Source organism: Sturnira hondurensis, unplaced genomic scaffold (assembly GCF_014824575.4).
Source record: "Sturnira hondurensis isolate 20B ecotype Veracruz unplaced genomic scaffold, ASM1482457v3 Scaffold0009516, whole genome shotgun sequence".
NCBI classification, from domain to species: domain Eukaryota; kingdom Metazoa; phylum Chordata; class Mammalia; order Chiroptera; family Phyllostomidae; genus Sturnira; species Sturnira hondurensis.
This window is the reverse complement of record NW_028082147.1, coordinates 1,048,326-1,072,038: the sequence shown is the minus strand read 5'-3', so window position 1 is coordinate 1,072,038 and position 23,713 is coordinate 1,048,326. Positions and strand designations below refer to the sequence as shown.

General features: G+C 47.1%; 2 protein-coding genes across 6 annotated transcripts in view; both read left to right on the top strand.

Annotated features, from left to right (window-relative positions):
* Positions 1-22,110, top strand: part of MECR (mitochondrial trans-2-enoyl-CoA reductase) — a 46,752-nt gene extending 24,642 nt beyond the window's left edge. For 2 of the 5 annotated variants that reach the window (XM_037057210.1, XM_037057213.1), the window contains 3 exons: positions 1,107-1,167; positions 1,338-1,410; positions 2,837-3,509. In XM_037057210.1, the coding sequence (XP_036913105.1) occupies positions 1,107-1,167; positions 1,338-1,410; positions 2,837-2,994 (292 nt within the window). In that variant the 3' untranslated portion in view covers positions 2,995-3,509. Of the gene's footprint in view, positions 1-1,106; positions 1,168-1,337; positions 1,411-2,836; positions 3,510-5,497; positions 5,999-6,036; positions 6,333-12,264; positions 12,271-22,098 lie in introns of those variants that run through there. The other 3 variants (XR_005068084.1, XM_037057211.1, XM_037057212.1) reach the window with 3 other exon arrangements.
* The window catches only part of SRSF4 (serine and arginine rich splicing factor 4), a 26,301-nt gene continuing 11,571 nt past the window's right edge, over positions 8,984-23,713 (top strand). The window contains exon 1 of the mRNA XM_037057209.1: positions 8,984-9,310. Coding sequence (XP_036913104.1) covers positions 9,204-9,310 — 107 coding nt within the window. The 5' untranslated portion in view covers positions 8,984-9,203. The remainder of the gene's footprint in view (positions 9,311-23,713) is intronic.

Below are 23,713 nucleotides of genomic sequence, written 5' to 3'. Positions count from 1 at the left end.
CCTTCATCACAAGTGACGGAGAAGCCCACCCAGTGTTGTTTTTCCCAGGGACCCACTGCCAGGCTCTCTGTGAGGGGGCATGGTTAAGAACTTACAACTTAAGGGCATCTTAAATAGTCACTTAGTCCTAGCTTATTAGCTTTTAAAAATAGATTCTAATTTCAGAGGTAATATGATGCTTATTACAAAACATTTTAAAAGCATATAAAAGTACAAAAGAAAAACCAAAGCACCAGAGCTACCGGTCATCCCGCCACTGTGGGGTTGGCACTGTTGGTACGGCTAACAGTGCGTGTCCTTCCCTTCTTTTTCCCTTTAGTACAAACTCGGGCGGAAGTGTGCCCGAAGGGACACTGCCCAGGGACAGCAGGAATCCCCTAAACTGGGTTAGTTAACGCGTATTTGCTAGCACTCAGCAGCTACAGTGTTTAGAGACGGCTGAGACGCTGAGACGCCAGAGGAGATCCCTCCAGAACTCACGGTCTAGGCGGGAAGATGGGTCAAGGGCAGGGAAAGCAGTCACTGAGAGTTCGCTGTGCGCTGAATCCTGTGCAGAGAGTTTGAGGTGCTCCTCCCCCAGCCACCCTGGCCAGGGGTGCTGTGCCCACCCCCATTTAAACAAGACCCCGAGAGGATGGTCACCCACCCACGATCTGGGAAGCAGCTGAGCCAGGCTCAGCCCTACTCCAGGCAGCCTTCGGGGGAGACTCTGGTGTTGGGGGAAGAGAGGTGGTCCTGCCTGTGTCGGCGCCCTGGGGCAGGGGCGCGCCTGAAAGCGGAGCGGGGCCAGACTGAACGCAGGTCTCTAGCTTTTCTCAGCGGAGCGAGCTTCTGTGTGTTTCCTCATCAGAGTCTGGCTGGGCAGTTAGAGCAGTGGGCCCCCAACCCTGCCCCCCGTCCAGGTCACCTGGAGGGGCGGTGGTTGTTTTTAATAGAGACCTTTGCCCCCTGGTTCTGTAGGTGTGGGGTAGGGCCTAGGAATCTGGATTTGGGGCCCTTCCCAGGAATTCTGAAAACAAGCTTCAGGCTTTAGAGTCGGAATAGAAGTGCTGTGGCAGATTCCAGAAGGGCCCCGTGCACCCACTCCATTCTCTCTGACTCTTCAGGCCTGGGGGAACCATGGTGACCTACGGGGGCATGGCCAAGCAGCCCATCATAGCTTCCGTGGTAAGTCGGTGGCAGGCAGGGGGTGGGGGGTGGTGGGCAGGCCTGGACTCGGGCCCGGACTCCGCAGCTGTCTGAGCTCAGCAGCCCCGTCCCTGGGGGAGGAATGTTTACTTTAAGTGGTACCTGATGTCCTCGCCCTCAGAGCCTCAGTGTGTCCTCTGTGTCCCCAGAGCCAGCTCATTTTTAAGGATCTCAAACTTCGGGGCTTTTGGTTGTCCCAGTGGAAGAAGGACCACAGTCCAGGTGAGTGCGTGGTGGCCCCCTTGCCAGGGGTCACACAAAGGGCAGTGCCTGCTGTAGAAGTGACCAGACTTGGAGCCCTGGATAGGTGACTGGACACCCCCAGCCCCACAACAGGATAAAGGAAAACAGCCTCTAACTCCAATTGTACTTAGCAAACAGTTATTGGACTAAAGTGGGCTTAGTCCTTGGGGGCGTAACAGTGAGCAAGGCACACCCTGCCCCGTCCGAGAGGCGCTGGCATGGGAAGACTGCCGTGACACACGACGGAGCAAAGAAGAAATGCTCTGGAGCCAGCCTGCCTGCATCTCCCGTTTCTGGTTACAGGTTCTGCCTAGCCTCACTGTGGGACCTGGACAACCTCTGCCCGGTTTAAATGTCCTCACAGTTTAGACTGTTGCTAGCCCTATTTGGCAGAAGAGGAAACTGAGATTCAGAGTGGTTAAGTAGCTTGCCCAAAGTCACTCCACCTGGGGAAGGGTGCAGCCAAGATGCAACTAGCTAATCTCTCTGACCAGAACCTGAGCCGAGCTGGAACATTCTTCCCCTCCTGGTGGACTGGCTCCCCAGAGACTGACCCCCAAGTTCAGACTGAAGGATGACGAGGGGTTATCCAAGTGAAGAGAGGAAAGTGGTGGTGTGAATGGGGTGTTTCAGGTAGAAAAAAAGGCATGTGCAAGCACCCAGCAGGGAGAACGGGAAACTGGACATACAGGTTGTGACCGCCTTATAAAAGGCCTTATAATCTTCTTAAGGAGTTCAGACTCTGCCTTAAGGCAGTTAGAGAGCCAAGGAAGTGTTCTAAGCACTTATGTGAATTAGAACACTAATTTGTGATCATATGTGAATGTTGAATGCATTGATGTCTATGAGAAAACACTTCTCAGCCAAGGCCCTCACTTCTTACCTCCTACTGGGTAAGAGTACCCTACTGGGTCCTCAGTGGGAGGGGATGCTGGCAGCTCAGCTCCTGGTTCCGAGGGAGTCCTGGGCTCTCGGGAGAGCTCCCTTCGTGAGCAGAGCTAATCTGTTCCGCACCAGTGGGTGTGCCAGCTACACCCACCTCCCTCCCTGATCCTCTTCTGGCTGCCCTGCCTCAAAGTAATCCTGCCCCTCCCGCCCTTCAGACTCCAGGTTACACCCCAGTGAGGTTCTGTGGGTCTGAACCACCTGTTGTTGGTCTGCCCATCAGTTCTGGGGCCACTCCCCATGTTCCTCTGCCCCCACCCATGGCTCTCACTGTCCTGAACACAGGTGGGGACCAAGCAGCCTCCACGGCTGCCCTGTCTGTGGCCAAGCCCCGGGCTCTCCAGGCTTTCCTGGGGTGCAGCACCCACTGCTACAGCAAGGGTGACACGTGTGCCGTCTCCGAGCCCTGCTGCTGCTGCTGCTGCTGCACCCCCGTCTCACTGCCTCCAACCTCCCACAGCCCAGTTCAAGGAGCTGATCCTCACTCTGTGCGACCTCATCCACCGAGGCCAGCTCACAGCTCCCGCCTGCACCGAGGTCCCCCTGCAGGACCACCACAGTGCCCTGGAGACCTCAATGAAGCCCTTCATGTCTTCAAAACAGATTTTCACCATGTGATCACTCCAGCAGAGCGAGTGAAGTGTGACGGGAAGGGGATCAGTAGGACTGGTTTGGGCCCTTCATCTGGGCCCTCAGCTTTCTGCAGGCTGCCCCTCTCCTCCCAGTGACTTCCCCCGGGAGAGCTGTGAAGCCAGCCGGAGCTTTCTCCCAGGCCAGCTTCAGGGACCCAATGAAGTCTGGACTTCCTGAACACAAACAAACAAAACCCATAGAAGTCGCCCCTTTTGAGAAGGGCCATCACTGTCACTGTGCACCTGCCATCTCCCAGGACTTAGATGTTCCTCCTTGCCTATCCTCCATTTCTTCCCCCAGTGACCATTTACTGACACCCTGAAAGCAAAGCCAGGGTGGGCCTAGCAGGTACCAAAGCCAGTGAGACTCGATCTGTGACCTCAAGCCATCCAAGCCCACAGAGGAGAATCTTCTAAAAGGGCAGGTTGAGCCCTGGCCAGTGTGGCCAGTTTGGTTGAGCACGCGCCTGCAAACTGAAAGGTCACTGGTTTGATTCCCAGTCAGGGCACATGCCTGGGTGGCAGGCCAGGTCCCCCCAGTTGGGGGCATGCGAGAGACAATTGATGTATCTCACACTGATGTTTCTCTCTCTCTCTTTCTCCACCCCCCTCCCTAAAAGTAAATAAATAAAATCTTTAAAAAAAATAATGCCCTATTTCTAAGAAAAAATAAATAAAAATAAAAAGGCAAGTTGACTCATTCTCAGGCGGTGTGCAGCTCAACAAAGAATCATCCAGTCCAAAATTCGATAGTGCCTCTGTCGGGAAACCCTTTGTTAAACCAGGAATCCCACAGTAGTTCCCATAGTGATCAGCGAGCCACAGAAGAGCCATGTGGAAAGGTCTACAGGTGCCCTCTGGACAAGATTTGCCACCTTAAACACCTGAGTTCAGGATCCACTCCAAGTCCCCCATTACCCTGTCCCTTATCCTCAGGATTAGGGGAACAAGCAATGTGTATAGAAGGCTTCTGTGGGCAGTGAAGAAAGCTTGAGAGGGGTCAGGGGCTGCCCGAAGGCTTTTGGAGCGAGAGTTAAGGTTAGGTTCTTCGGGCAGTCCACACTGTTGGGCTTATGAGAGGGAGTGATGAGCCTGCGCAGGGAAGGGGCAGACCCCTGGTGTGGACTCGCAGGAGGCAGACAGGAAGGAGTAAGTTTCAGAGCACCATGGTTGGAGACCTCTGGGGGGCGTTCAAAATTCCTAAGAACAATACCCCTAGGGGCCCGGGGGTGGCATTTGGGTTGGGCTTTAATGGGTGATTATTGTTTTCTCAGACAGGAAAGGGATACAGGCATTACAGATTAAGAGACCAGATTGAGCAAAATTGTAGAGGTGGGACATTTATGTTTGCATCTTCTGATTTTCCCCAAATAGCCATTCTCTTCCTAGGAATTAAAACTGATGACTTTTAGGTGGGCACATAGTAGGCTACAAAAAACACTTCCCTGCCCCCCTTGCAGCAGATAAGGTCTGTCCCTTGTGACCGATGCAAGCAGACTGCATGTCAGTTTCTTAGGAGCCTCTTTAAAATAACTGCCATCTATCCTGAACTTTTTCTTCCCTTCCACCTACGGCCTGGCTGGGGTGCAGACGTGATTCCTGGAGTTTGCATAGTCATCTCTGGCCATGTTAAGAATGGGACAGCAGTGAGAGCGCAGGAGCCTGGGCGACACCCAGGGGCTTTGGCTGTCCATCTTGGGAATTGAGGAATAAGTTTTACTTAAGAAATAAGCTTCTGTGATATTCAACCCCCCGGTGTTTGGACTTTCTCTGAACCTAATCATAACTGATACGTATTCTGTGATTCCATTTACGTTGAAATCAAGGCAATCAGTAGGGAGCTGAGGAAGTGCGTCGTGGCAGTTTTGGATCCCCAGCCACGGAACGTGCACTTGACCCCACTGCAGTAAGAAAAGATTTCGAAGCCAAAAGATCAAAAACCGCTTTGGGAAGATCCCTCCAGCAGCATGTTGGAAAATTTGGAGAAGGGAGGCACTAAAAGATAAAACCAGAAGTTCCCATGCTTCTGAATTTTAGATAAGTAAAATCTCCCTAAACTTGGAAGACCAACATATCGGTTACCAGCATTTAAGAGGCTGGCAGAGGAAAGGAGACAGACAAAACTATGTCAGAAGAGAATCTGACTTAAGCCCTGGCCCGTGTGGCTGGTCCCACAAACCAGAGGGTCTCAGGTTTGGTTCCTGGTCAGGGCACCTGCCCAGGTTGCAGATTTGGTCCCCAGTAGGGGGCGTGCAAGAGGCAGCTGACACATGTTACTTTCTCACTTAATGTTTCCCTTCTACTCTCTCTGGACTCGATCAAAGAAAAAGAAAAATTTTAAAGACAATCTGACTTAAAATGGATCACTTCTCCCATACTTTATAAGTACAGGAGATTACTTTTAATTTTCAGACTGAATAATCTCTCTGTGGGGTTGAGACAGCTCTTCTGGCTCACTAAGTAAGCAATGCCATTTTTAATGGTTATAGGAGGAAACTTTGGCTTCAGGAGGCTACAGTAAGACAAACCAGCATTACTTCCTAAACCAAAGCTTGGGCACACCTGAAGCCCCAAGGCTTCATGACTCTGGCTCTCCCTGGTGTCTTCCGGGAGCATCCATCCTGTGACCAGTCTACAGCCACTGCTGCCGTATTGATGACTGTCTTGTGTTTGGAAGATGAGATCCTTAAGCCTGCTTTGCTCCGGGAAAGCATGAGGCCCAGAAGAAAAAGGTTCTTGCATCAACCTCTGTATGCTGGAAGGGCTCGGTTGGACCCACCAGCCACATGCTTCCTGGCAGGCGCCATGCCCCGGGTGGGACACTGGGCCGACAGAGCAGCTGGAGAGGGTAGAAAAGAGACTCAGTCCTGGTACAGCACCTGCCTCCGTCTGACGGCAGGAAACTCCTGGGAGGGTAAGAGGGAAGGAGACACTGGCCCCCTCTGAAAAGGAAGAAAGTTTTCCCTACACCCCTAACCATCTGCAGTGTATGAGCACTTTGAAGTGCGTCTTCATTTGATTTTTACAGCTTCCCTGTATCGTGGAGCTTTTAATATCACCACTTTACCGAAGAGGAAGATGCTGAGAGGTGAGGTGACTTGCTCAAGGTCACAGTAGGCAGCAGAGCTGCCCCCAGACACCAGGTCCCTGATCCTGTCTGGTCACCATACCAGTCAGTCCGAATTCTTTCCGCCTCACAGTTGGCCTTGAGCTCCCTCTTTTCTCAGGACTCCTTGATCTTGTTCGATGACAATTAACGCATCAGTCAGAGGACTTCAAATTTCCCTGAGTCTATGTCTCATGGGCAGCATGAAAAAAAAAAAACCAACAGAGAATCAGGAGGTCATTGAAATAGTCCATTTATTAATTCAGCAAATAGTCTGAACATGCATTATGTGAAAATCCCTGTTGTAGGTGCCAGGGATAAAGCAGGAGACAAAAAAATACCCCACAAAACCAAGAAACAAACCGGGGCCCCTGATACCAGGGAATTTATATTCTAGTGGAAAAGAAAATCTGAGCAAGTGACTGAACAAGGTAATTAGAGCATGATAAGTGCAGTGAAAAAACATAGTATGGGGGGCATGTACTTGGAACAAGGTGGACAAGGAGGGTCTGAGGCCTGAAGAAGGAGCCAGCCATGTTTCAGAGGCAGCGGCCCGCTTAGAAGCCCTGAGGTGACCCTGGCCTGGTAGCTCAGTTGTTTAGAGCGTTCCCTTGATATGTGACGGCTGTGAGTTCAATCAATCCCTGGGCAGGGCACATATAAGAATCAACCAGTGAATGCATAAATAGGTAGAACATCAAATCGATGTCTCTCCCCCTTCCCTCGTCCTCTCCTTCCTTCTCTCTAAAAATCAATGAATTTAAACACTTTTTAAAAACCCTCATGTGTGAACAGTATGATGAGGCCTGAACTAGCTTAGTAAGTGGAAGTGGAGAGAAGTGAGTAGGTTCATGAGTATTTAAAAGGAAAAATCGAAAGGACAGACTGGTGGTTGAAGATTGAACTTTGGCACTTTGCTGGTTAGAGGTGCCACTCCTTGAGTTAGGGAGCACCAGAGGCTCAGGTGTTGGAGACAGGTGTTCCCCACTCCCCCACCGAGTTATGGAGCACCAGACGAGGCACAGGTGTTGGAGACAGGCATTTCCCTGCCTTGGGGCTCTTATGAGCATGACAGACTGAGCACATTATAGAACAACCAGGGTTAGTGCTAGTTCTTAATATTATGATCCTCACACGTTACTAAATTCCAAATGGATCAAAGATTGCAATAAAAAATAAGCCCTAGAAGTAACAGAATAAACCAGGGGAGATTTTGGTTTTGTGGGGGGTTTTTTTAACCTCAGTATGAGGAAGGCATTTCAAACTACAGCACAAAATCCCAGAATCAAACACAAGAATGGGTAAATTTGATCCCATAAATATCAAATATTTTTGAATGGCAAAAAACACTAGGCAAAGTCAAAAGTCAACAAACTGAGGGGAAAATATTTGTAACTCATCTGACAAAGAGCTAATTTCCCTATTACACTGTCAGCTCCTATGGGAAAAAATAAGAAAAATGGTCAAAAGATATAAAAGACACAGAAGGTAAAATATAAAGGTCTCTTAAACATAAAATAAGGTTCATCCCACTCGAAATAAGATAATTTCAATTTATTGTACCCTACCCAAGATACCATTTTTCAGCTATCAGATTGACAAAGATCATAAAATTTGATAACAGTGTTAATGAGGAAATGAAGAATTGAGCAATATCTGTCAAAATTACATTTGCCCACACCCTTTGAGTACTTCCAGGAATAGATACAACACACACACATTACTCCAAGCAGCACAGTGTCCTTCACTAGGGCACTGATTAAATTCCTGTGTATAAAATGTGTATTATGAGCTACAAAAATAGTCCTGAGGAAGCTCCTTTTGTACTCGTATGTAATGATGTTCAAAATATCAGTGCATAACTGTGTGTACACTACTATTTGCTTTAATGTGTGTAAAATACCTCCAAAGGGACATTTAACAAACTGATTACACTCATTGCCTCTGGGGAGGGAAACTAAGCAGCCAGAGGAAAGATGGGAAGACTTTTCACTGTATATCATTTGAATCAGTTAATGACTTGTCTTTTCAAAAATATAATTTAAGAAATAAATAAAAACTAAACCCAAGAACCTCTTGTGGTTCTAGGTAAAGTGGGTTAGTGAGAAAGGAACCCATACTATGCTCCTGCTCTGCAGTCCAGATATGGTTCCAAGCTCTTCCAACTACACTACCCCACTTATCCTGATATTCCATTGAAATGGAAATAAGTTATTCTAATTTTACAAGTTAGAAAATAGGTTAAATTGGTCTTGTAACTTAGTCAATGTCAAGACTAGTCTCGCTCCAAAGCTCCATCCAGGCTTCTCCATTTTCCAAACTGCTTCTACTGAAGCAAAGCGTCCTATTTAAAAATAATTAATACTGGTGTTATTTATTGAGCACTTGAGATGTGCTGGGAACAGAATAAAATGCTTTGCGTAACAATTCTCAAGACAACTCTGGAAGATTGGAATTTCTAGCCCCCTTTCACAGAAGAAAAACGAAGCGCAGAGAAGTGACGCGTAAAGAGCCCAAGGTCACAGATACAAAACAGTTTACGAACCAGGTGTAATTCCAAAGCTCCTATTCTAAAGTAGAAACCACACCCGCCCAATCCGAACGGTAAAAGTGGAACGCAGGCTGGGCGGGAGAGTTGGGGCGGCGGGAGGAGCAAGGGCACTTCCGCCCGAAGGAGCATAGCCAGCGGCTGCGGAAGACAGTGCGTGTCCCGCCGAGGAGAGCTCGCGAGAGGATGTGTCGGGCAAGCTGGGGCCAACGGCCTCCGCACCGCCTCTGCCGCTGTCGATCACCTGGCCCCGCCCCACGCCGGCGCACCCCTGGCAAGCTCCGCCCCCACCCCTAGCTGGGCGGGAAGCGAACGCGCGTTCCCCTCCCGTTACCGCCCGCCTGCGGGAAGGGCGGGGGAGGCGGGAGGCGCGCGCTCGCGAACTGCGTGCTCGCGTACGTCGCCGGGGATCGGCTGCGTCGGTCTTGCCGTCCACCCGTTGCCGCCGTCGCCGCCGCCGTCGCCGTCGCCGCGCTCTCGCTTCGCCGGCCACCGCCTAAGGGGGTTGGGGCTGGGCCAAGCTACCGCTGCTGTTGCCGGGATGCCGCGGGTGTACATTGGCCGCCTGAGCTACCAGGCCCGGGAGCGCGATGTGGAGCGCTTCTTTAAGGGCTACGGGAAGATCCTGGAAGTGGATCTGAAGAACGGGTGAGGAGGGCGCAAGAAGGGCCGCCTGGCTGGGGACAGGGCCCCGGCGGTGGCGGGGATGCCGCGGGGACGGGAAAGGGAGGCCTGCCCGGCGCGGAGCTGCTTTCGGCCTGCTCCGGTTCCGCCATAGTCGTGGCGCTTCGGGGGCACGAGTAGGCCCGGGTTCCCACTGCGCCTGCGCGGGTGGGGGTGGTGGAGGGAAATGGGAGCAGTGGTGAGGCTCGGAGTGGGACGGGGAGAAGGAAAACCCGAGTGGTACTGGGGCTCCAGGCCGGAGTGCACAGCTTCAGGACGCGGAGGAGGCCTGGTTTTTCTCTGGCTAGGCACTGGAGCTGGGGACCGGTGTTTTTCCGGCTAGAGATCAACCTTCCCCGCTGTACGAGCTGCTGGAAATAAACAGACAGGATTTCCTGCTCCCCTTTCACCTCTTCCCCAGTATAATGGACCAGATGGTCACAACGCATCTTTCCTGGGGATAGCAGATCTGGAGAGAAGCCTTGTTTAGACTTGCCATGTGCCACACTTTGTTGAGGCGGGAGACTCCGGTTTGAGTAGTCTAGTGACAGTTTCGAAAGTATCGTCTTGCCATGCCGAAAGACTTCACCGTTCCCTCTACAAGGGTAAAGCCTTAACTTGTTATCTTTAAGACTCCGTACAGAGTTTCCAGGCTGTGGTTTCCGTTCTCCAGCTTGCCAAAAAAAAAATTGCTTTGTCGTTGTAGAATTTGGTAGAGAATACTGTCCCCCCTGGCTAGGACGCGCGCGCGTCAACTAGCTACTGTAGACTGAGACGCACAGCGCGAGATTGCTCATTGCCTCCCTGGGTGTATATGGTCTGTTACTTGTGTTCCTAATCTACTTTGGCAGAGCAGGGCCCGCGGGAGCTACGTGTTTTCAGGGAAAACCGGTGGGGAGTCAGATCAGAAAAAGAAACTCAACAGGGAAAACTATCAGAATCAGGAAAGTTTAGGTAGGACTTCAAAGACACGGACATAAAAATTAAAAGGAGTAAGGGCAGCATTTTAGGGTACCGAACCTTGGCTTTTTTTTTAAGATCTGACTTGCAACAGGGCTAACGTTGCTACAGTTTGCTCCCCGAGCAAACATTAGCAACTAACACTTGAGTAGTTAGGGAATATACCTAAATGTGAGTTGCATGTTTGAGAAAAATTGGTAACTACCATATACTCAAAATGTTGGCTGGGTTTTAAAAAGTCAAACCAATTGTTAGGAAAATCACCTCACTCAGGAAAATGTCCTCAATAAATTGTTTTTTATGAATACTGACTTCGTTTAGAGTAAAAGACTCAGGAAAATAATCATTTTGTACAATAGAGCTTTTAATTATTAAGGGGTTTTTTGTTATTGTAATACATATATACGTGAGAGAACAAGTTAAAATTCCCAGTTTTCTTCAGAGCCCCCCAAAAGGTGACAGAATAATGAAATTTTACAGGGAAAGCATGGGTTTTGAAGCTCGACAGACCTGGGTTAAATCTTAGCTTCACCACATAGTATCTGTGGGCAAGTCACTTCTCAAATTCCAAGTTTTCTCACCCAGGATAATTAGAGGTAATAATTGTGAAGCATTTGGCTCATGGTTGTAAATGATGGCTATAATTACAGAGATTCGATTGTGATGTTGACAAGACATCTTAGCTTGTGTTTTGTAACATAAAGCACATTTGGTGAGGCCTGTTTTCTAAGATTACTCAAGTGACAGTGAGCAGGAAATGATGTTGATATTAATTGGAAAAACTGGTTAGTTGAACAAATATGTTGATAATCCATATGAATGGGAATGAGACAAAAGAATTCTGTTCTTGAACACATTAAGTGTTCATAGCTATAAAATGTACTTTGAGTTAAATGCTTGTTCTCAGTTTAAACTCGAACAAGTAAAACTTGGAATGGTTTGTTCGAAAAGGGTTTTAAAGAATGGATCACCTAAGTCTTCAAAGGAAGAAAGAGAAATATCTGGGAATAGTGCATGCTGTCACAGGTAATGAGGAGTTGGTCCAGTAAGGAATAATTTTGAGAAGTAATAAACAATCTAGTTTGGATTGACTCTCATTAAGGATCTATAAATTTAACAACATAAACCAAAAACAAATATAAGATTTTATGCTAAAAAATCAAAATCATAGATTAAGAATTCAGAGGCTTTAGAGAGAAAAATTGAACAACCCCGGAAATGTTGGGATGAGAGAAAGGACAGGTTCTTCCAGGATCCTAAATGTCTAGGTCTCTTTGGAAGAACTGTTGGATCTTACAGTCCTGCTGGACGGTGATGTGCATGAGATCTGTGACTGAAATGAGAAAGAGGACGTTATTTCAGGGATTTGAAGACAGGTGTGACAGTCACCAAGCGGGCATACCTCCTAGCGTCATTACAGAGGAAAATGAGCCTGAGCCGAGAACCAGTGGTGTAGGTGTATTTCAAGTAAGAATCGCCTGGACAAGGTGGCAGGATGCCGAGGAGTCTGAAAGGAAGGCATGGGTCCAAAAGGAAAAGCTGGTGTGACACAGCAGCCCGTGTACACTTGTGGTCCTAGAAACAGGAGGAGAGCAGTATTTCTGAACATTCCTGGATTGTGATTAATAGTAATTGAAACTTAAAAGCAGATCTTGCATGGATAGGGCATTTAAGAATTGCTGGAGCCCAAGTTTGTAGAAGGGAGATATCATCAGTAGACAAACCTGTTACCATATTTTGCACATATAATGCGCTCCTGTGTATAATGCGTGCTCATGGTGTTTGTGTGCATTATACACAGGATTATTATACCCATGTATAATGCATATCCTTATTTTTCCTCTCAAAAATTCAGACAAAAAGGTGTGCATTATACTTGAATGGTTGTGGGTAAAGCTCAGAATTAATTACATAGGCATGAAGTACTGCTGTAGTAGAAAGTTGACCAAATGATGAAGCAGATGAGCTCTCTAGATGAGACTTGAGTGTCAAGGAGAGGCTTTTATGGGCCCTCTTGGGATTTGGAGAAGAAGGATGTGTGTGGTAGTTCACTGTACCAGGCAGCCCTAGCGTAGATCGCCTTTATTTTTGGAGAACTTGGACCACAAACACGATGTTGATCTCCCAGCACCCTGGAGACCACTCCGGATCCCCTTAGGTAGAGCCTACATTCATACCTGCAGCACTAACTCCAGCAAGAGTTAGGCACCAGGTGGGTCAGGGAAGCAACAGTATTAGCACCTGTTTTTGGCCTACCAACTCCACAGTAACCGTTGCTACCTCTGACCATGTGAATCCTGTGGGCTTTCTTTTTTATTAATAAAACCACTTTGTAAAGTGTAGAAGGTTTTTTGATACAGTAGTTTCTCTTGCCACAAAATTATGTGGGATTAGTCAAAGACCTTTGTTTCTTAATTTTTCCATATTTTAGTTAATGAATTAAACATCACATCCTGAGATGATTCTACTTGCCTAGTAGCTGGACAGGGAAACCCCTCCCCACCAAATCATTGAGGTGGTAGGTTTTTGTTATGTTGTTTTTGTTGTTTGTTTTAGTTTGTTGAAGGCATGAATTAAAACTTTCAAGGGAAGCTTGGCTATAAATTTCAGAATCAGTATTTCGTATTACAGTGAAATAGTTAATAGCCAGAATTTTTAGGGGATATCCTGGTCTGTTTAATTGGATTTTTATGATACCTAAATAGTACCAGGAAGTTTTCTTCTCACCCTTGTTAAAAATTCTTTCAAGTAGCCCTAGGCAGGTGGCTCAGTCGGTTGAAGCATTGCGCCCTACACCAAAAGGTTACAGTCGGAGTCCTGGTCAGAAGGCTACAGTACGGGAACCATCCTGACCTGGCGAGGCAGGCGCATTAGGGAGGCAACTGATGGATGTTGCTCTCACAGTGAAGTTTCTGTGTGTGTGTGTGTGTGTGTGTGTGTGTCCCTCCGTGCATCCCTCCTTCCCTTTCTCTATTTAAAATAAATAAACATATCCTCAGCGCATGAGGATTTTAAAAATTCCCTTCAAGTAGAAGGTACCTTATTTAATTTTTAAGTATGTGAAGACTCCTTAATGAGTTGAGTCCTTGTTTTGTTTCCGATCTGGGGCGTTGTTAGGCCTCGGACACTAAGATGAGTCTCCACCAACCCCAGAACCTACATAGGGATTTTACCTTTCGACTGCATTGGCGGGAGCTTGTTTTTTCCTATTTTTTCTTTTAAAGGGGCAGTAATGGAGATACAATTAGTTTAATGTTCCACGTTAGGTTTTTGATGAATTGAATCGTTTTTTCTTAATCATGTGGGAGATTGCCTTCACTCATTATCAAAGAGCAAATAAATGCTTTTACAATTTTCTATGGTAATGCTACAATTAATGGGTGACAGGAATAACAAAAGAAAAACACTGTCCCTTTAAGGACCCCATTGCCTTTTTGTTCTTGGGCAGTTCTGTTCTCAAAAATAGCGTCACATTTGAACCCACACAGACCCAGGCTTTGGAGCTGTGTTAAGTAAGGCATTCGTTCTGGATCAATTTTGTGATTATCTAAGAAGAGATTAAAACATAGCTTTCTTTAAAGAAGTGTTTGAACAACTATTTTATACATAGAGTTAACCAATATTTCAAAATAGCACCTATTTATTTCTGATTATAAAAATTTTACATGTTTGTTGCAAATTTTTTTAAATAGGCAAAAACAAATCATCCAAAGATGACACTGTATTTTGACACTTTTTAGAGAGAAGGGAAGGAAGAGAAAAAGAGAGGGAGGGAAACATCAATTGGTTGCCTTTTGCACACCCCCAACTGGGGACCCGGCCACAACCCAGGCATGTGCCCTGACTGGGAATTGAACCGGTGACCCTTCAGTGCCCAGGCTGGCACACAGTCCACTGAGCCACACCAGCCAGGGCTACATTTTTGACACTTTTATCTTCTCTCACTCACTGTCTTCTTATTCCTCCCCCTCCCTTGTTTTAACATACTTGGGATCATACTGTAATTATAGTCCTATTTTGTGACCTTTCTGTTTCTAACAGCTTGGTGGTCCTTTTCCTTGGTTATTAAGTGTTCTCTTACAACCCATTATTAATGACTACATAGTATTCCCGCACATAAGTGCTATTTAATACACATAATTGAAACCATGTTGTAAGACACTGAGAGTGTCTTGGTGGTTCACTGTTTCATGCATCTAAAGCCCTGTGGTGGGCGTCCTTTGGTGAGTCTCGCACCCCTGCTAGTTGTTGCCCCAGGGCAACTTCCTAAAGTGGAACTCTGGAGTCGGTGTATACCGCACACTTTGAAGGGTTTTGCTACCCACTGATTTCCACTACTCTGAACAAGTAGTGTTAATATTTTCATTTGCCGTGTATAAGAGTTCCTATTTTTCTGAACTCTCAACTATCCATGTTATAATTTTTAATATGATTTTTAAATTAGAATGTTTAAAAACTATGTATGAGGAAGTTATCTTGAAGCCTTTAATGCTCACCCATTTAGTCTCATTTAACCTACCAAGTATAACAAATTCAAGAACTTCTTTTAAAAAACAAACAAACTTCAGGCTGATGGGGGGGGGGGGGGCGGGAAAAGGCTCATGAGGATCCTTTAGCACCAGAAGCACAAAGTGAGAAAGAAGTGTCCGTATGAACCCCCTTTCAATAGGCATGGTCTTGGGTGCGATTTTAGGTCCCACTTTTTCTACTTAATTTATCTTGTGTATTTTTTCCTGTTACGTTAAAGTCTTCCTCATTCACATCATTTTAATGGCTGCATAAAACCCATTGTCTGGCTGTATCATGCTTTACCCAACCATGACTCCTAAGTTGTCTCTAATTTCTTGCTGTTAAAAATAACCCTGTGGTGGGTATGATGTGCATAAAACTTTGCTTGCACTTTTGTCATTCCTAAGGACAGATTCCGTGAAGTAAAATTCGTACGTCCCAGCGGGAACAAACACTTTCAGGCCCTCAGTACATACGGCCCAGTAACTTTCCCTCCTAACAGCCTCGCCAGCACTGAGTGTCCATGTTGTTTAAAATCTTTGCCAGTTTAACAAGTGAAATGGTCTTACGTGTTTTAACCAAGAATTTTATTCTTAAGCAAATAAGACATAATGAGGAGCAGGACTGTGGATTGCATAGCTGTCTGTTTTATTAATGGCATGGCCAACACAAATGTGACCGAGGTTTTGTTTGTTTGTTTGTTTTTAAGATTTTATTTATTTATCTTTAGAGGGGAAAGGAGAGAGGGAGAGAAACATCAATGTATGGTTGCCTTTTGTGCGTCCCCTGCTGGGAGTTGGCCTGCAGGGAACCAGTCTGCAACCCAGGCATGTGCCCTGACTGGGAACCGAACCACGATCCTCTGGTTCGCAGGCCTGTGCTCAATCCACTGAGCTACACCAGCCAGGGCCTGTGACTGAGTTTTTGTACTGAAGTCTTGTTGAAGTCAACCTACCTCCAAAAAATTTATTCATAAGTATGTTGCTTTATTCTTCCCAAGACATGGGTAACCTTTTAAATGGTCATTTTGGTAAATAAATCAGTGCCAGGAGACAATGCCACACAGCAATTCTGACCAAAGGCCACTGGCACTGACTGCCCTGGCCCAGCACTTCCGCTCCTCCGTCCCCGGTCCCTGGTCCCCGCAGTGGGTGGTCTGGGTGAACATTCTCTTTTTTGGCCAAGTCATTTTAAACCCCTGTTCTCAGTTACTGTCTTGCCCCTCCACTTCCCTCATTGAGGTAGCATGCAAATGAAAGGGCCACGTGAAGAATTTTTCTCAGAGGATAGGTACAGGGTGTAGACTAGACAAAATGTGCTTGGGGTTGCTAGTGTATCTGGGCACTTCCAGGTGGGCCAGGGAGAAAACTGTGCTTTGGGCTCCTCCAGAGAACTGTGCTCCAGGCACCCGACAGAGTACTGTTGGGGGTGGCATTTAGAAATTTGGGAGCTAATACTGTGATTTTCACCTAGAATATATGAACAGCGTGCATTTGAATGACTTATTTTTTAACTGAGTATATCAAAACACTGTACAAACAAGTGTTATCTCTAGTTTGTGCTGATGGGGAAACTGAGGCATGAGGAGATTGACTGACTGCCCAAGGGTGCAAAAGGAGTTGTTGACCCCTGGAAGCGGAAGCTCTTTCCTTTTCACACAGCAGACACAGCACAGCAGTGCCGGTCAAAGCTGCATGCATGCTGTCTCTCTCCAGACGGTTCCGCCCTGTCCTTCTGGGACTTGTCTCCAAGGGTGAGAAGGTGGTTCAGGTTCCACAGCCTGTTCACCCTTTAGTTTCTTGGCAGAAGTTTCCAACAGGCTGACCAGTTAGCTGCCAAAAAGTATGACAGGTGGTACTTTTGATGACATGGGCCCTGGACAGAGACTGGTAGTGATTCTTCACCTCGGGCCACTCTTTGAAGCGCTGCGAGGGAGGATTTGTGCAGTGAGCTCGGTGAATGACCTCTGCCCCGTTAGCCAGGGGTCAGGCTGTGCTCTGAACTTGCAGACCCGTGTTTTGAGGAGGTGCTCTACATGACCTTTTCTTTGTATTGAGATGAAAGTCTGAGGTATCTGAACTGCAAGTGCTGCCTGAGGAAGCACTTTAAGGGTGCTCGTGATCCCTCTGTGGGGTCCCCCAACCATGTCTTTAGCCCTGGGTGCCAGAACAGGGCAGGCAGGGGTCTTCCTAGACAGACTTCTGAGACCCAGAAGGTGGGGGGCACTGAGAAGAGGGAGGTTTGGGATGACAGTCAAGCGGGAGGCTCAGGGAGTCAGGAACCACAGACCAGGAGCCCTGACTTTGAGAAGTTACTCTGTATGGGTGAAATAAAGCTATCAGTTCATTAATTTTAAAGAATTTCATTAAGACACTACATGGCTAGTCTCAGGGGAAGGGCATCCCCCAGGAAATGGCACAGGGAGTGTCGTCTTTAACCAAAAATAAAATAAAAGTGAGAAAGCAACTGACTGCAGCCCAGGGACTGTGTGAAGTCACGTAGGAAGGAGAACGGCCACGATGGTCCCAGAGGCATGACCTGTAAGAGGCTCTAACACCTGTCGACCCCCCCTTGTAATGTCTTTTCAGATGCAGGCACTGGTTTTCTTCCTAGTGTTGGTGTTGGAACCAGGTAGTGCTGTCTGCTGAATGTAAACCTTTATTTCATTAATTGACTACATGACTTTCATCTTTGGAGTTTTTAAAAAATTGTTGGTAATTGTGATTGAGTCTTCATGAAATTTAGTGGGTCATCATGGAATGGTTGACCCCCTTTTCTTGTGACTCCTTTTCATTTCATTTACCCTTAATGTTGATGTGTCTGAAAATTGAATGGACACAGGTGTGACTGTTTGTCCCTGCCCCCCCTTAAGGAAAGCAGCCATGTTGACTCAAAAATGTCAGTAAGAACTTTTAGCTATGACAGGAAGTTCTGGTTGTGGTCATTTGATCTCACACTGTGTGCAGGTCTGTTGCTTTCTGAGGGTAGTCCCATTTTGTGGGGCAGAAATACGACTGCGACCTGGTAAAAAGTGAAATAGCATAGCGACCTCAGTTTTTTAAAACAGTTTTGGGTAGTTGAAACAAATTGGCAGATCAGTGCATAGGACAGTTACAAAATAATACTAAATTTGAATTTGATACATATTTATCTTTACCTCCTATTTAGGAGGAATTATGTTTTATCCCTTAGTTTTTAGGATAATGATTGTTTGTATTCTGTTTTCCTCTGGTATGTGAATATTCCCTTTAGAGATGGGCCGGTGTTTTCTTCATTGTTTGTTACCTTTCTCTGTTTTCCTAGACTGGTGTTTTCTTGGGGTTTTGTTTTAAGATTTTATTTATTTCTCTTTAGAGGGGAAGGGAAGGAGAGAGGGAGAGAAATATCATTGTATGGTTGCCTCATGTGCATCACCTGCTGGGAACTGGCCTGCAACCCAGGCATGTGCCCTGACTGGGCATCGAACCATGGTTGTTTGGTTCGCAGGCCTGCGCTCAGTCCACTAGCTACACCAGCCGGGGCCTAGACGGGCTTTTAAATTTTTGGTTCTAATACCCTAGAGAATAATTGTTCACAACTTACTAGTTTTAGTACTTAATGGTACTTCTTGCCATTTAGTTTTTCTTATAAGATGCTAATATTTATGTGGGTATTTGTTACCCACAACACAATTTGATGAAACTGACTTTCTGTGTTCCTGGAGGTTGTGTTTCTTAAATCGTGTTTGCCCTGTGGACTACTTCTCACTCTTGGTGTACAGAAGGTGTGGAACATGGTGGTGGAGTGTTGGTTTGGGGTTAGAACCAGGATTTGGAGAGTCCCAGGGGGTGGGTATCCTTGGCAAGTTACTTAACTGCTCTAAGTGTTAGTTTCTTAATCTCTGAGCTTACAGTGAGTGTCAAAGTTGTGAGAGTTACTACAAAGGAACTGAGGGAGGGAGGGGTCCTGGCGGGGAGCAGGATCCTGTTCACGGTGGTTTGACCTTAAATCAGATCTTAGATGCTCATCTGCAAAGTACGTTCTGGTTGTTGTAATTCTTACATAGTTGAAGGGCTGTAAACCTTGCGGTATTCTTTGGTTTCTGGTCCATTTTCCCTATTATTCATGCTTATATTTTTTGATCCCAGTCATCATTCCTTATAAAACTAATTAAATGCATTTTAAAATACATAATATTGTCAGTACCCACTCACAGCCACCCCCTCTAGGCCCAACTCTGTCGTCTCTATGTTGGTCTAATTTGTGCTGAGTCAAAAACCAAAGACAGATTCTGGGGGTTGATACGGGACCTCCAGAATGGGATTTGCACAGAATAATCTTATTTTTCCTCTATTCTTCTAGTCTGTTATGTTCTGAACCCACACATGTTTTCGGAAGGACCAGATGGCTGACACTGGCTAATGGGAACCAAAAGACAAGAGTGAAAGTAACCTGATTGTTACATACCCCAGGCTTTGCGCTGCTTCACCCTGCCCCGGGAAAAACTTGTTTTTCCCTCTGGAGACTACCCCACTGTGTCAGAAAACTTGAACACAGCCTGGCTGACCTGAGGTTAGACTGTCGCGTCAAGCAGCAGCACTTGGTGAATGGAGAGGATTACACTCAGGACGGGGAGAGAAGCATCGGCCTTCACAGAGGCGGTGTAACCTTGTGGTTAAGGGCTTGGATTTTTGAGTCTGTTGGACCTGGGTTCAAATTTAGCTGCATCACCTACAAGCTCCTTGATAATAAGCAAGTTGTGTAGCCTCTCCAAGCCTTGGTCTTCTTGTTTGTAAAATGGGGGTAATACTAGCAGTTGTGATAGTGTGCTCTGTGCCTTCGATGTGGGGCATGGATGAAACACAGACAGTTACTTCCTGTGTGCCAAGCGCTAAATATTAACTTTGGTGGTGGTTACTGAAGAGCTCCTAATCAAATGAGAGGAGAAGCACAAAGAAAAAAACAAGGCTTGAAAGGACACAACAACACTATATTAAACATAAAAATGGATTGAAGTTTTGAAGCTTTAAAGAAAGTGCTGTAAATGATCAGAGTCGGGCAGGTTTCTGAGACTCATACAGGGGTGTATGGAAGAAGGTTGGTATCACTCACCTTGTATAAGCAGGGCGTTCCAGGTCTAGAGGGTGACACAAACGGAGGCATTTGGGAGTCATCATAGACCTCTGAGCAACAGCGTGATGAAGTAGCTGGCTTTCCCTGCTATGTGCAAAGAGACAACCTGAGTACAAACAGCCATCTCCTAGAATTAAGTAAGTTGATCAGACAGGAAAGACAGCCCCAAAGGCCCAGCAGAATGAGAAAACTGTAAACCAGGCAATAGGCTGAATGGCCAACTGGAAAGGAGTAGACAGAGGTGACTGCAAGGTTGTTGGGAGTGAATTAGATGGCCAGGGATCCAGAAGAGAGAAATCATGAGGTAGGTTTTCTTCTTTGAAGGTGGGGAAAGATCAAGTGCAGACTGAGCTGTGGCCAGCGTCTGCAGACCAGGAGTCCACACGAGCTCTGATCAGAGAGCTCGTGCTGTGCAGGAACTGCCGGGTTGCCGACGTGAAAGAGCCCCAGACTGGGTACTGGTGAGTCCTGAAGTCGCACCCCAGCTCTGCCACTCAGTGAGCACGGGTAAGTCATCCGCCTTCTCCGGGTGGCCTCGATGGCCCTCCCTTCTCTGAGGCCAAAGAAAGGAAATCCAGAATGCCCAGAGCAGCCTCCTTCCTGTCTCACGGTAGAAAAGGGTCTCAGGAACCTACTTCGTGGAGTAGGAGCTCCTAGTTGTGGGTTATAAACAACCCTCTGTAACCGGGAAAGTCAAATTAAAACCATAGTCAGTGACCCAAACAAGTGACTGTGACACTGGTTACTTCTGCCTTGAGGGCCGGACCACTGCACACCTGGCACGTAGCAGACCTCGGGGACCAGGGCAGCTGCAGTGCCCACCCACACGAGTTGGCCTCACTGGAGCACTGGAGAGAGTTGGCCGCAGAGCGCCGTCCCGCACTTCTCCAAGCTTTGTGTGGACAGCAAGAATTGCCGTGGAGGTGGTGGTGGTGTCGTTCCTCTCCCGTCTGTGTGTCCTCACTTTGTCGCCTCGTAAACACCCAGTTGGCTCAAGTATAGGTCCAACACTGAGTGCTTTGAAAGAAAGCTATTTGATTCCTATTCACTAAATGCCATTTCTTTCAGGGCAGTAGATTTAAGGGCTCTGCCCTTAAAGTACAGTGCTGTTGACCCTAGTTTGAGGGTTCAAGCCGGCCCATGGGTTAACTTCAACAGATGAAAATTTTTCCTTGGCTACAGCAACAGCCCTAATCCTGACCAGCCATGGAGAGGTTCGGTTCTTGCAAGGAAAATGAGTGAATGTGGGAATGGCTCACCACATTGGGAAAGCAAAACTCACATCCTGCTGATGGTTGGCTGAGGACTGTCATGTCCACATACAAAGAAAAGCATGTGGCACAGTTTTAGGACAAAGGTGAGCAGAGACCCACTGTGGAAAGGGGCACATTTCGGTCATAGAGAGAACATCCAAGGCATGCCCCTCGGTGAGCAGTGTTGGTGGGTGTCCGCAGGCACACGCATGGAGGCTTGCTTTTCCTGGCTCCTCACGTCCACTCCCTGTCCGTTAGCAGGTGCCCAGCACCGCCTCAGCCAGTCTCTGCCCAGTTAGCCACCAGTTAGGGCACCTCCAGGGCAAGCCATGCTCACCGTGTTTCAGACAGGACTCTCCACTGGTCTCCATCCTCGGAGACGGTGTCGGGAAGACAGAGACGGCCTGAAGTTATTCCAAGGGGTGAGATGAACTCTGTGTCTTCTTCAGAGGGACATAGCAGGTGGTGTTTGGAACCACTGGGACAGGTCACTAGTATCAGGGGAGTCTGTGTAGTGACAACACAGGCTCAGATGATCGTTGTTCTTCAGGGAATTCTTCTAAGGTTGAAGTCTTCGGAGTACTTTGGCTTGAGGCGCACATCATTCCAGGTGGAGTGTTTCGGCGTTCGGCCCGGGAGCCTGAGCCGTGCCTTCGGTATTGAGGGAGAAGGGCGTACACAGCGCTGTCAGTGCTGGGACAGTGGACTAGAGCCTAGAACAACAGCCCACGTCGTTCCGTGTGGCTTTGTGCACGCTGTCCAGCTGCCTGGCCATACTTGGTCAGAATCCTGGTGCCCACTTTTTGGGGGGAGAAAATAACAGAAACTCCTGTCTGTCATTTTTTTGACTTCATTTGTCAGAGTAAAACGTGACCCTAAGAAAAGGAATTTGGGAAAGGGCGGTAGTAGAGAAATGTTGAAGAAGGGAGTTTTGTTTAGTTGGTAACTAGCGTCCGTTCCCTAACTAGGCCATGCTGTTGGTTCCTTCACACAGGCACAGGGGGAGGCTGCGACGTGGCCTCTGGAAGTCTCGCAAGAGGAGGAGTATTGGAGGGGTTTGTTTTTATTTTTAGCAGTCCCTGCTAGAGAGGGATTTTTAAGTTCGTCTTAGATTCAGTCTCCAGAATTCCTTCATATTCTTTATTTTCATACTGGAATTGTGAAAGACGGTCTATATTTGTAATAGAGCGTGAGAGAGAGGGTGTCTGCAGCTAGAATTAAGTGTGCCACCTGTGGAGCCATGTTCTTGAGAGGCTCACTCTCAGGTCACACCAGGGACACGTGTGCACGTGTGTGTTCAGTAGCACTCCCTCCTTCGACCTAGGAGTCGAAAGGAGAGTGCTTTGGCGGGCACAGCTTGGTTTCGTGTTATTTTCTGCAAAGTGCAAATGGATGTTAAAGTGGATTGCGAAAGATTCTTTGACATTAAGTATCAGAAAGCTCTTTACTTTTCGAAGGCACCAAAGTTTTGGAGACCGTTAAAATGTTTAAACAAAACTGAATGGGACCCACACAGTAGTTTTAAAAGGTATTTAGGGTGGTAATTACATTTCTCCTCAACCATCTGCCATTCTTGTGTAAACCTCTGGTGCCACCCCGTTAGTTCAGTTACCCCTCATTAAGCCAGAGGAAGACTTTCATTTGTCACACTCTGATGTTAGGAGAAACCCCAGACGTGTGTAGTATAGCTCCCTCATTTCACAGACTAGGCCCAGAGAAATAAATGATCGAGATGTGCTTTTCAGAGTTGGTTTATAGCTGAACGGGGGCTAGATCCCAAGCCAGTTCTTGTTTCTCCAGTCTACTAGTTGCAGTATGCCTCAGTTTCCTCATCTGTAAGGCAGGGACAGTCGTGCCTGAGTCTGGGTATTGTGAATATTAAATCAGATAACATTGCCTTGTACATGGAAATTTGTAAGTGTCGAGTGACATCTTGTTATGTAGTCTCTGCCTTATTTGGGGCACCCTTCACTTCCCAGAGTGGGACAAGTCATTCTTCGAGTAAAGCAGATCTGAGTAAACAGTGACGTGGCGGAGCAACCGCGCTGACCTGGTCTTGGCTCTTAGAACAGGCGGCATCTCTGTCGAGCGTGGTTTGTGGTTGTAGGAGGATAGTCGGTGTAATCTTCCCAACCCACCCAGTGTGTCAGTGGCAGAGAGAAGTGGCAGGTACCCGATTTACCCTTGGACTGGACTTTGGCATTAAAATGTTGCAAATAGTATTTGTGGCTTTTCACAGAGTAGTGGCCAAAATTTTTCCTGTGTAATAAATTGGATCTCACATCAGCTATTTTAATAAGTGACTTGGATAGACCCCCAAAATACAGCTTCTAAGTGACCCCCTGTTGGGACTTTTTATAGGGAATGTTAAGGAGGTTCTGTAGGGGCCATTATTTTCTGATAACACAGATGAATCCCTACAACTCAGGGAAGAACTTTATTGGCAAGCCATGCCCTCCTTCAGCTTCAGTGAGAGAGAGGTCTGACCGGACATTAATTTTTGTTTTCAGATCATTGTGCCTCCACTTAACAGACCGTCCTTACTCTCCCTCAG